Source organism: Protopterus annectens, chromosome 10.part0, assembly GCF_019279795.1.
Source record: "Protopterus annectens isolate FY-2018-M chromosome 10.part0, PAN1.0, whole genome shotgun sequence".
NCBI classification, from domain to species: Eukaryota; Metazoa; Chordata; order Ceratodontiformes; family Protopteridae; genus Protopterus; species Protopterus annectens.
In genome coordinates, this window is record NC_056744.1 from 1,779,096,137 (window position 1) to 1,779,109,776 (window position 13,640).

Consider the following 13,640-nt stretch of genomic DNA (forward strand, 5'->3'; position numbering starts at 1 on the left):
TACCAGTTTGTACCTGAATAAAAGTTTTATCTTTTGTCTACTATCAAGAGATCCATGTTTGTTTGCTCCTAACTTGGACATTTTATATTAGTTGCATTAATAGAATCCTCTACAAATACATACAATAATTTATTGTTCAGTTCTGTAGTTCGAACTGCTACTACTGTGTAAATTAAAGAATTAAAATATTTTATTTTATTTTTTTTGTGTCTGTGGAGAAAGTTGGTGGGGCTGCAGCCTGGCAGTCCTATGCCACAAGCCACCACTGTTGTGATGTACCTGTGTGATTGAAGAAAGCTGGACATTTTTGCCTTTTTAGATGATGCCTGCCAAAAGAAGGACACACAGGTGTAAAGGAGGACATGTCCTCTTGCCGGGCATCTGGTGATCCTAATATTGGGCTTGGGTAAGGAACCTGCAGGAGCAAAGGTAATCTGAGATTTGAAGTACCCACAGAATACAAAACCATGCCTCTTAGAAGGGACTGAAGAAATGCTGGAGAAGACTTGTAAGCATAGTATTAATAAATTGAAGTGTCTCATCCTTAGCTGCATTGATAAGGCAAGCAGTTTCAAAAGTCTAGGTAAATCAGTGGACATAAAGGGATCCAGAGTATCTGTGCAATGCAATCACCATCTCATGCAGCGGAATAGTGGCATGTCTGATATGATATACAAAGACAAATCTGAGGAGAAGTGCATGGATATGGAGCTTCATTTGGGTTGCAAACGCAAAGTCTTTACATAGATATCCTAAAGCATCTCTCAGTATCTCTGTGCAGACAGCCATGGCCTCTACTTGATCCTCCTGAAGGTCCAGGAGCTGATGCCTGCTGACCAGATATGGCATGTTTCATTGATTATTTAGATAGTGATGGAGCTCTTCAGTAAAATTAAGAAAAATGCTAGGGGATCCAACCCATATCCCATGCACATTGTAACTTAACATAATTTACTTAAAGGTTGTACAACCTCAGTGCGGGTTACTAACTTTCATTAAAATGGTCCATTGAAGGACTGTGAGTTACAAAACTGTACAGTTGCATCAGATCACATGGACTTAGTCTAACATCCTGTAGATTCCATACAAGTAAGGAGACCTGTAGATGATCCTTGCTATAAAACTAATTTAATTTTCAGAGCTGGTGATTGAGAGTGTCCTATCCTTAATTAAAGTAGGGAGCCTTGGATCCTCAGAGGAAAGTGAGTCTGTGGGTCTGCATAAGCCATTTGGAAAGGAGCTTGGATAATTTAACATGAAAAGGGAATGTTTAGGAGAGTGCAGGTTATGTTACATATGGGACACCCATATGAGAATTAACCTAAAGGTCTGGCTGGGAATGAGCCACATTTCTCAGAGCAATTTAACAGCATGTTGGACATAACATAACAAGACAAAGCTGAATGGAATGGGAATGGTGTGGATTTGTGATTAATGTGCAGGGATTTGTCATTTGCTCTTTTTGTTGTTTTTGAGTTTTAGTCTCTTCTCTCACTATTTCAGTTTAAAAGGGCTGTTGTTTTAAATATTTATCTAAATAGCTTAGATAATGTCCTCCCCACTTAGACGTAGATGCAAGTATCCACAACAAATAGCCTCTAATTCTCATATGTAATTTCCTCTGTCATTTACTACTCTCTATTGCTTGTCATACCATAAATGTTTCAGACACTCAGTGAGTTTTGTCATTCTCTGTGGCACTTACGCCTTCACAAATTTCTTCCACTTCCACTGCTTCCTGCTGTTTCTGCTTCAGTGATCTCAATAACTACATCACTTACTCACACCCCCTACACATATATTGAGGTGGAACCATCATTTTCTATTCCCTTTCAACAAACTTGATTGGTCATCTTATTTGTGAGCCCCAGTACTACGTTCACCCCAAAGTAAATTGTATTCAGCTGTTTGCATGAGGCACAAAACTGTCAACACTTATTTTAACTTGCAGCATGGTTTTATGACATTAGAATTAGTTATATTAGTTTTGACTGGGCCAGGAGAGAAGTCCTCTCCATGGTTTGCCTGGAGACTTTGCCTCACATGGAAAAAAAATATTGGCTATTATGTTTTAATAAAAAACTCTGAATACTGGATAAAACTGAAAAGTCTCTCCGCAGGCAACAGGAAGATTTTAGATTAAGTCAGGGGAGTTAGGGGTGACTCATGGCATCCAGGATCGAGGAAGGTACCAGAGGCAGTAGATAGTCTGTTCCATACGGTCAAAACATTTTTTAAATAAAAAACGTCAACTCTTAATCCAGAGATGGCAAAGCTACCGAGGTGATGCATTACTAGATGCCAAACAAGTAGCTGTTGCTCAGTACATATGTAAAATGGATTTATAACGCTGTCAACTCAGAGAAACCCATAGTTTGTACAAAAGCTGTGCTCTGCAATAGGATTATGCTGCAGTTAAACCTAGTAAGCAGACTCATGTAAACCATACTATCCCCCACGTATGTGTTTCTGGAACAGTTTCATGAGCAGCTCACAGCCAAACCTGTTACACCCAAACAACAGTGAAACAAGCAACTGAGTGTAAACTAGACTTGATAAAGACCACAGCATAGATACTTGGTGAGCTGAGCTGCCCACTCATGCATAACTGTAATGCTCCACATCGCATACTGCTGTCTCCTTATAGATGTTTTGGTATAGCTATGCACCCATCTGTGCAATGTAGGCCATATATTGTAATACCCAATCCCTGAGTGATTTGTACAATGTATAGATATGGGCTTGAAAATAATGCACTGCTATTCTTCCTAAGCATACTGTAGAAGCTCCCAAAGGCTAATACAGCAATATAAATAATTATATCAAAACATCAGCTATACATGTAGACTCATTTTCTCCTGTGATATGTGGTTTTAATTTTCCTCTCTGTACAGCATCTTCTCTGGAACCCATTACTTGTAAAATGCACATTCTTACCTTCTGTGTGCTGGTCTGTATACAATTCATTGCACACTGGTGTACACCAGTTGCTGTATGGCAGGTGCACATTCTTTTTTAGAATCTCACCTCTGCTGGCACTGGAGTTCAGGTGGCAGGTGCACGTTCTGTTTTAGAATCTGCCATCTGCTAGCACTGGAGTTCAGGTGACAGGTGCGTGTTCTGTTTTAGAATCTCCCCTCTGCTGGCACTGGAGTTCAGGCTGCACGTGCGTGTTCTGGTTTAGAATCTCCCCTCTGCTGGCACTGGAGTACAGGTGGCAGGTGCGTGTTCTGTTTTAGAATCTCCCCTCTGCTAGCACTGGAGTTCAGGCTGCAGGTGCGTGTTCTGATTTAGAATCTCCCCTCTGCTAGTACTGGAGTTCAGGCTGCAGGTGTATGTTCTGTTTTAGAATCTCCCCTCTGCTAGCACTGGAGTTCAGGCTGCAGGTGCACATTCTGTTTTAGAATCTGCCCTCTGCTAGCACTGGAGCTCAGGCTGCAGGTGCACATTCTGGTTTAGAATCTCCCCTCTGCTGGCACTGGAGTTCAGGTGGCAGATGCATGTTCTGTTTTAGAATCTCCCCTCTGCTAGCACTGGAGCTCAGGCTGCAGGTGCACATTCTGTTTTAGAATCTCCATTCTGCTGGCACTGGAGCTCAGGCCTTGTCTACACTCTACCTACTACACAGTGTAGTTGTAATCTTGTGGTGTATTTTGATCATTTTTAGTCTAATCTTAATTTCTTTTCTTTTTTTATAACATTTAGATTTTTTCCTTACTACGTCTGTTTGGTTTCTGCTGTAAATGTCTCGAGTATGTATACTTATCTGTATTCCATTTTAATTCTTTAATTCTATGCGGAGGCCGTTGTGGACATTTCTTCATAGGCTACTAATTATTCCAGGGCTGTAATTCAAAATAAAGACATATTTTTATTGAAAGAAACTTGAAAATGTGACAGAGTGAGAACGTGTAAGTAAAAGAAACCATTACTAGTACTCATAAAAACAATTCTCATGCTTTTTGTGTGCATCTTATTTTCTAATTTTTCTAAATGCAAACAAAAAGTCAGCAATGAGCAAGCAATAAATGCAGGTATATGCATCAAGTAAGACATACAATATAACTGATTTAGATAGAGGATTTAAATTACAACTGTCCAAAACAGTTTTCTCTGGTGATGCAACTTTTTGTGCCTTTTTTCTCTGCTGTTATTTCTTCATGTCACAACAAACAAATTACATGTAGACGTTTTGAATGATTCAGACAGAAGTTTGAGCTGGTAGAACATTAAACGTTGTATGCTGCTCATACTATGTATGGTAATTTGATAAATAATACAACAATTAAAATAATGCAATTAAAGTCACTTAAAAGTAATTTGAAGCATAAAATGTAGTGTTATTAAAGGATATCAACAAAAATAAAAAGTGAATTTGTTCTACAAGTCGCATCTGTTGTCTAGTCATGTATAATACATTGACAGCTAGATTGTTATTAATCAGGGATAGTGCACATGGAAACACAACAGCCCAGCTCAGTGTGCCTGTCTTCCACATACATGTAGAAAATAGTCTCTGAAGAAAAATGTCATTCAACAAAATGAGCACAAATTTACATAAAGCGGTCTGATTTACAACTGCAACTCCTTTATTTACATTTTCCTTTCCCCGTGTGCTCCTTTCCCCATTAAATATTCCCTTGTGTTCTGATGTGGTTTCAGCAGAATGATATAACATTTCGGAAGAAAAATGCAAGCCAGCAGGCCAGCACTGGAGGAAAAAATTGCGAATATCTCTACAGCAACCATAAACTTTCCCTGTGTGCTTAGATAGGCAGGGATAAAGGATAACCAGACACTAGCAAACACAATCATACTGAAAGTAATAAATTTAGCCTCATTGAAGCTGTCAGGCAAATTTCTGGACAAAAATGCTACAATCAAACTTATGCTGGTCAGAAGACCCATGTATCCCAGCATGCACCAGAAAGCAAATGGTGAACCTTCATTGCACTGAATTATTATTTTACCCATTTGGAATGTTATGTTTCTTTCAGGGAATGGAGGAGAACTTATAAGCCAGGAAGAACATATAATGCACTGAATGAGTACAGATATGAAAACGATAGTGTTGGGAAGTGTTGAACCAACCCAGTTCTTCAAACGGCTGTTGGGATTAGTAGCTTTGAAAGCTATGACTACCATTATAGTTTTAGCCAGGACACAGGAGACACAGAGGACAAAAACAATGCCAAATGCAACTTGTCGTAACATACATGTGACTGAATTTGGCTGTCCAATGAAAATGAGAGAGCAGAGAAAACAGAGAATAAGTGCAATGAGAAGGACGTAGCTGATGTCTCGATTGTTGGCCTTGACAACGGGAGTATCATGGTTCTTGATGAAGATAACAAGAATAGCTGCAGGCAGCAACGCACTAAATGCACTGATGAAGGCCAGGACAGTTCCTAGAGGATCTTCATAAGACAGGTACTCAATCGACTTTTGAATGCAAGTCTCCCGTTTTTCATCGGGCCAAAAATCAGATGAGCATGGCTGACAGTCAGTTGAATCTGAAAATAAGCAAGACAGAATTTTATTTGAATTTATAATAGATTTCATTTGGAATAGGTAGCATATTGATAATTTTTTACTGTAATCCCTGATTACCCTTTAAGTATCATCCATAATTTCATCACGGTTTTCATGCCTTCCAGGAAGCAACGTGTTGCTTATACTGCTGACAGTGAATCTTTACTACACTGCAGAGATACTAGCTCTTTGGAACTGGTGGCATCCCATAAGGCCCTGTTCTGTTTCCCTTATGGGGAAAGAATTTGGTTCCCACACATTTGTCTAAGACACATTATCAGAGGCAGTTTTCAAGTGGACAGAATGCCGAACCAGAAAACATCGACTATACCTGTGCTGCTAGCTCTGTATTAACTCAGTGAGTTCTTCCTCCAGATATTACGCAGATTTAGCAGTATAACACATTCCAATGACCTTTCCCAAGGGAGAAGACAACGCTTCCTGACACTGTGTTTTCTCACATATTTATAGGCCTCTTGCTATATAATTAAGTGTTAATGGTTTAGTGCAACCATCTAATTATCCATCCATTCATCTACAACACCTTTTCCCATTTTTTGCACATGGGGTTGGGGTGACACTTCAGCAGAGACAATCATCTAGAGCCAAGATTTACACAGGTGGGATGGTATATGGGTCACAGTTACTTAAGATGGCTGTGGGGGGTAGATGATGAAAAAGTGAAAAGGTATTATTAGGTCCAATGGACAGGGTTCTATATTAACATCAAGTGTCTCATTATTAGTGTTCCTGAGTGCTGAATGACAGTGCAAAATCCCATTTTCAAGTCATCTTCAGACACACTATGGAAAACCTCAGTTGAAAAAGATAGATCGGTAAGACACAACCTAAACAAGTATGGCACCAGGACAGAGCCATGTGGGACACCATGACTGTCTGATCTACATTAAGGCCATTGCATGACTGTGACCCTCGGGGTGGGTGCGTCAGCAGGAGATACATGCATATTTGCATTTGCATTACTTTATGTATGCAGCTTCAGAGATGGGTGGAATGAAGGGTGAGCTAGACAGCAAAACTTCCACATTCCTGAAGTACTATGGTGCTACCCCTCATCACCTCATATTTTACCCATTGGGGTAAAAAGGGCCACTAAGGTGGAGTCATTGGTGGTGGGACACTGAAGATCATCAGAGTGACAGTCAGACAGGCATAAAAATTGTGGTGCAAGAAGAGATGATGTTTGTCTTAATCATGCCCTCAGGAAAAAAAGAGAAATTTCATTGGCAATTACTGGGCTAGCTAACCTTTGTGGGCCATTTTAAGCCTAGCCAATTTCCCTTAATGAGAACGAATCCCTGTGGGCCATTTTAAGCCTATCAATTTCCCTTAGTGATAATCAAACTCTGAACCTTTTGGTCCAGTAGGTAAACACCCTAACCATTATTCCAACCCAGTGCCTAAACTAATCTGTCAGAAATAGGATTCAAACCCACACTCTAAAGGCCCAGAGGGGACTGTGACCTGAATGCAGCACCTTACACCACTCAGCAATCCTGACAATGTCATAATGCACTGTACTCTGATACAGACATGTTCTGTCTTAGGTGCTCTTGCTTTATGGGTATTTTTGCTTTAATCAGGAAAGTCCATTATGCTCAGGTCCATTATGAGCGATAGTGTCAGAATATTATTATTTGTACACTTATGAGTTTGAACTGGATTCCACACAGTATGAGATCTCCTTGGCTTGAGTTTTCATAATCACAATGTAAAATCTTCATAGCAGTATGTTGTCACATGGCTTCCAATCTTGAAGTGCTGCATATATATACTCAATATATGTAATCTTACTACCCTTTCCTTATTTCTGGGAGCTACTGTTTCAAGCCTCAACTTGGCCATTTATTTCACCAACCCTTTTACTTGCCTGTTAGACATAAAACTCTTCAGAGTGACTGACCACATCATCACCAGTTTATTGCAGCCTTTCATTAAAAGAGCAAGCAACATACCATTAAACCTCTCAAAAGAAACCTAATGACTATATCCACTCCAGGGAATATTGAAGTTTGACTATTTCTTATCTTTTCACATCCACTCAGTCATGTTTACATCAATATGTTCTTTAATAATTCAGTTCTACAGGGTACTTGCTTTCATTGTAAAAGTTCTCTTTTAGTTTCTCCATCACTCTTTTTCTATTTGGATTAGAATCATCCCTTACTCAGACTTCCGGTTGTTCCCGTACATCTGCATGCATTAGGAGGAAAGAGCGAGATGCCTGATTGTAAGGGTTCTCTGCGTTTCATCATCGCTGTATCCTTCCTTCTCTTTAATCAGACCATCCCAGCACCAGCTATACAAGAGCAAGATTTATATGTTTTTCTGTCTGTTTTCCATCTGTACCTGGTTCTTCAAGTCGTTCTAACACACCATTCTCAGATTTTGCAAAATCTTGCATTGTTTCATTTTGGAATATATCACTGTATCAGAGCCATCGTCTGGCTTGACGACAGCAAGCTCCTTTACCATGTATTTTTATTCTACGCAGTAAAGGCATGAACCAAAGTAACCTTGATAACATACGTCTGAGCCAGTAGGTGGGAGACAGGTCTCCGCAGTTTACACATTTACCGTCTTTTCAGAATCAGGTCAAATCAAATCAGTTTGCTGGCAAAGACATTAGCCTAAATTCCTAGTTAGTGGATCTTATATAACATTTTGGAGACATAGCTTGAAGGGTGGATATTTAACACAATTTACAGTATTTAAAACCATAGTTTTTTTAAGGACCTTGGGTATATGGGTACATCCATATTTACCAATTGGTTAGACTGCCACTAATTCAGTACTAAAGCAAATGTTCCTTGGCAGGCTCACAAAGTTCCACTATCCTTTCAGACAGGCCATCAAACTGACTTTCTAATTTAGTACCATTATCATGTTAAACTCTTTGGTCTTAGGTTCCTGTTTAGGCTAAAATATTCAACCACTTACTCATCAAATCAAAACTTTTTATGCATTCATAGGATCAATACTGTCATTTATTTTGGTTTACCAGTGCAATCAAAGCAGCTTTTATAAATCTCACATGATAACTTAACCCATGTTTGTCTTTACTTTCTTTGTTATCATTATTTGAACATACTCAATTTCCAATATGTACTTTCTAGTTAAAGGGCACCTGGGGCACTAAATCTCACATGATAACTTATCCCACGTTTGTCTTTACTTTCTTTGTTATCATTATTTGAACATACTCAATTTCCAATATGTACTTTCCAGTTAAAGGGCCCCTGGGGCCCTAAATCTCACATGATAACTTAACCCACGTTTGTCTTTACTTTCTTTGTTATCATTATTTGAACATACTCAATTTCCAATATGTACTTTCTAGTTAAAGGGCCCCTGGGGCCCTAAATCTCACATGATAACTTAACCCACGTTTGTCTTTACTTTCTTTGTTATCATTATTTGAACATACTCAATTTCCAATATGTACTTTCTAGTTAAAGGGCCCCTGGGGCCCTAAATCTCACATGATAACTTAACCCATGTTTGTCTTTACTTTTTTTGTTATCATTATTTGAACATACTCAATTTCCAATATGTACTTTCTAGTTAAAGGGCCTCTGGGGCCCCTGAGCGTACAACCATAATTTAGTCTTGTTCTATCAGGACTACAATAAAAAAAATGATCATCATAGGGCTTTTAGACTGTTGATATCTAAGCATACAATATAAAATTAACTGCAAATAACATATGTATATGGTTGAAAGAATGAAGTCCTGTACAGTGATACTCTCAGATCATTGTAATTATTGATACTTTCTAAAGCATCTGGTCTAACAATCTCTATCATAATTACTTTTGTGGGACCACAGTTCATAGATTTTTTGGATTCATGTTGAGCCATCGAAGGTAGTTTAGATGAACTCAAATAAACCAAAACCAGTTTACATAAACCACCTTCAGAGAACATTGATTTTTTTTTTTTGCAGGGGGGCAGTGCCTCCCATATGGGGTGGAGAAACCCCACACACCACCCAGAATTATATATACCAACTACGAGGTCAGACAACACAGGAGAAGAAGGTAATTCCCACTTTTGGGGCTTTAGTTTCTTTGCATTGGTTGAAATTGCCTTTGACAGATTGACGTGTTCCTATTTTTCCAGTACTAATGCACATACAGTGAGTTTGTACTTATAGTCTTTAATTTCTGATATGATATCATCTGTATATGTTATGTAAAATAAGGAATTATTCACAAAGATGCCAGATAAATAAATATTACATAAGTAATGTCCTAGGGCTATGCCCCTTGGCACAACCTAAACAGTTTTCTCACCTGCCCCTATTTTGGAGAAAGATTCTAATTTTCAGGCTTGATTTATTCCTTCATAAAATTTTCTGAACCTATGTCATTGTGTGTTGCTTTTATAGCTGTCTGGTACACAAAAACCACACTACATCACCAACATATTAATGGCACTAATCATTTAAAAAGGATAGATGTGATGCTCTTTTCATAAGCAGAAATAAATTACCTTATGAGATAGAAGTTTGCAGTACAATTCACTAAAGTCTGCAGATTTTAAACTTTCTTTTTTAATGTGCTTATATTTTTCCATGATTTTTGTAACTCAGTCTATTTAAACCTATATTTCTGAGTAATATCCCACATTCCTATGGGAAGTGGGAAAACTTATGTGATATTTGATATTCAAATGTTATACTAATTAGATGCCCAGACCTTTGGCAGGATGTCTCATCTTTCCAAGGGCCTTTGTTCCTATGTTCAATGCCTGCAGGTTGAACTGCATGGCCCTTATCCAGTCTATGCAATCGCTTTGTCCTCTCAGTGAAATATAGCATTCCATGCCACAGAACCAACTGGTTAGCTAACCAGTCAAATTGTTAGCTCTTCCCTGCCTGTAAATTTTGTTAAAAGGTAGTGCATGGCACAAGACATCAAAAGCCCTGAAAAATAATCATTGTAACTGACATCAACCTGAAGGCCATTGATTATGGTGCAAACAACGTTGTAGTGAATGGAGCACCGTGACTGTGGTCTGAAACTGGAAATTGGAAAAAAGAAAAGCTTGTTTCAACCATTGTGCACTCTAAGCAGTGTCCCACACTAGACCATAGTAGTGACCTGTGCTAGCCACCAGAGAACCGCAGCAGAAGCTAAACAGCTTCAAATGCTGTTAGATACTTTACTTTGCCTCACTTGTAAACAACAATGTGAGGCAGCTTGAAGTATCTAAAGGGCTCAAAGCCATTTGTTCAACAGGGTGACAATTCACTTCTGCCCAGTGTTTGGTTGGCAGTGGTGACTCTGTTTTATGCCTTTCTAAGCTGTAGAGAATTTTACACTCCTACATTTTTTTCTATAAACCAATCAATACCAATAAATAAATAAGTCACCAAGTACTCCAAATAATTATGATTGGGTCTCCACTGGTCGCAACTTGTATTATGTGTTCCCAACATGGAAGCTACAATTCACCTCTCAGGCTTTATATTGCTGTAGTCTCAAGATGAATTTCTTTGACTTCGATGTCTTGAAACATAATAAGCTGGTTATGATCGGGGACCTGATCATTGTTCTCTCCATTATAAAAGTAATGGTTTCTAATAGTCAATAGTAATATGTATGCTATTGAAAACAAAACATTTCCTCCTGTAATATTTTCAGTTTGCATTTTGCAGTTCCTAGTATTACTCATTTCTTCTGCATTCGTATACTAGTTTTATGATAGCCCTCTTCCATTTAACAGGAAAACTCCCTTATTCAAACTATCTTTGAAAGAAGGTTTCAAATTTCAACAAGGTACCTTTTGAGCTCTTTATGTGCCTTTAGATATGCTGCACGTGCTTGAACATTTTGTAATACACAATTTATAGAAACATTACTTAGATCAATGGCACAAGTCTTCCAAGAGGGGTTTTATGCCACCATCTGTGTCTTATTTAGATCAAATGCGAAATCCTTTGCTGAACTATTTTTCTAAGAATTGCATTGTTTTAGTGACATACTGTACTTTGCATCTTCTGAACATCTCTAATATAAAGAAAACACACTGTTATTGCTCTTGGCATCGTTAACAAGTTCTAATTTAGATTTAGTGATACCAGGAGAGACCTGCCATTTGTTATCTCTCTGCAGTAAGTTATACATATTTTTGACCTTCAAAGATTAGGTTAATTTCCACCATTTGCAAGATCTATTATTTTATTTAATTATTCCTCTTTTTTGGATGGCGAAGTGGTGTAGCAGTTAGCACTGTCACCTCACAGCAAGAGGTTCTCCGGTTTGATTCTTGGTTGGGTTGACTTCTGTGTCGAGTCTGCATGTCCTCCCTGTATTTGTGTGGGTTTACTCCCACATTCCAAAGACATGAAGTAGGTGGATTGGACACTCTAAATTGGTCCTAGGTGTCAGTGTGTGCACCATCTGAGGAGGGTTGGGCATCAGGCTAGCAGTCCGATGCTGTAAACACCCATACCTGCTATGGAAATAGCAAGTTCTGAAGGGCACTTATTGCCCAATATGCTGAATGCATGGGAGCGGATCCAGGATTCCTCTTCTTTTGTAGAAGACAACTTATATGTTACATTTCTTCCATGATGCCCTACTGTTGTTAATCTTTGTTTTAACAGATAAAGCCTTGTTTTTAGTGAGATCCCAACATATATGAAAGGTTTCTGTCATGAAGTTTGGGCATTATGCTCCTGTTTTTGAGATGTTATTCTGCCCTAAAATAACCAATGTAAAGATGGCAGTTCATGCTTGTTGCAACCTCCCTGAGATTAGCAGTGATACCACAAGTTTTTAAAGCCGTGGTCAATTTTATAGCTATATGGTCACTGCCTGAAGAATGTGGAATAATTCTGAACCTGGTATTCATGCTGACTTTGTTGGTACAAACAAAATCTAGAAAAGTTCACCTTGTGCTGGTAAATCGTTTATTTGGATAAGTTCCTGGTATCTTAGTACATTGTAAAATGTTTTCTATAAGTGCGTCTAATACCATTTTAAGACTTATGTCATAAATTAAAATTATCTGTTATAGTCCTACTGGGATTGGTCAACATATACACAAACTCTGTGAGCATTTTTCAAAGAGTCAAAAAACAATTTCGAGGACCGTATACTACTGTAAGGGAAATCTCTATACTAATGAGTTTTACCAGTGCTGGTAATGGTCACATTTATTATTTTTGTTATCAAATGACATAACTTCCAAAACTAGAATACCTTCCCTTTGAATAAATGGAAACACCACTGTGTCACCTCTCATTTTAACACTTTTTTAAAATAAAAATTGTGCATTTTATGTTTACAGAAGTGTATTACCTAATCATTTTCCTTGCAACACATTTCTATAATTTTGTTAAATCACACCTTATTTTGCATCCTGTTTCCTTCTGGAACAAGAACATGATCATACCCGTCTAACAGCTTGCAACTAATGGAAATCAAATGGAGTTCTTGGGAAAAATCCAACTGACACCATCTCCAGGGATACTCAAAGAAAGTACTAGTTCCTGATACAACCATTCTAATTTCATAGGTAGTTACAGTCCAGGTCATTAAAATATTAAGGAGCATAGCACATATTCTAAATTGTTCCAAAACACTGTCTGGTTAAGTGACTTTCTTTTTCTTATATTAGGCAAATGAAGGTGGGAAGATTCAAACTCTGTACTCGAGAAACAGGAAGCAGGTCATTATCAAGTCAGAGCTTTAGTCTTCTGCACTAACTGAAGAGTAGTCTAAAGGGAGAGGGAATGCAAAACAGTGTTATGCTATGAGGACACCAATTGCATTTTGGGAACAAGAAGCATCGGTTTAACAACAAAATCAAGTTCAAATAGCTACCTCCACAGTCCCCACAACATCACTGGGGACTGAAAAATGCTAACGTTTTATACTGCTACTTAGAATTAAGCTAAAGCATCAGCTATCAATAAAAATAAGAATTAATCAAAACACTTTTTTCAGTTGCTGGTTACACTTTAAGCTCATAGCAATATTACCGGACACAGGCATACTGAGGTGGATCTATCAGGAACACTTCACCAGTTGTTTTCCCCTTCTAGGAAGTCACCAAACAAACACTAATACATACATT

General features: G+C 38.3%; 1 protein-coding gene across 1 annotated transcript in view; it reads right to left on the minus strand.

The window, feature by feature from the left end:
- Positions 1-4,593: 4,593 nt before the first annotated feature.
- Positions 4,594-13,640, minus strand: part of LOC122814491 (extracellular calcium-sensing receptor-like) — a 130,351-nt gene continuing 121,304 nt past the window's right edge. The window contains exon 6 of the mRNA XM_044087066.1: positions 4,594-5,513. Within this exon, the coding sequence (XP_043943001.1) occupies positions 4,594-5,513 (920 nt within the window). The remainder of the gene's footprint in view (positions 5,514-13,640) is intronic.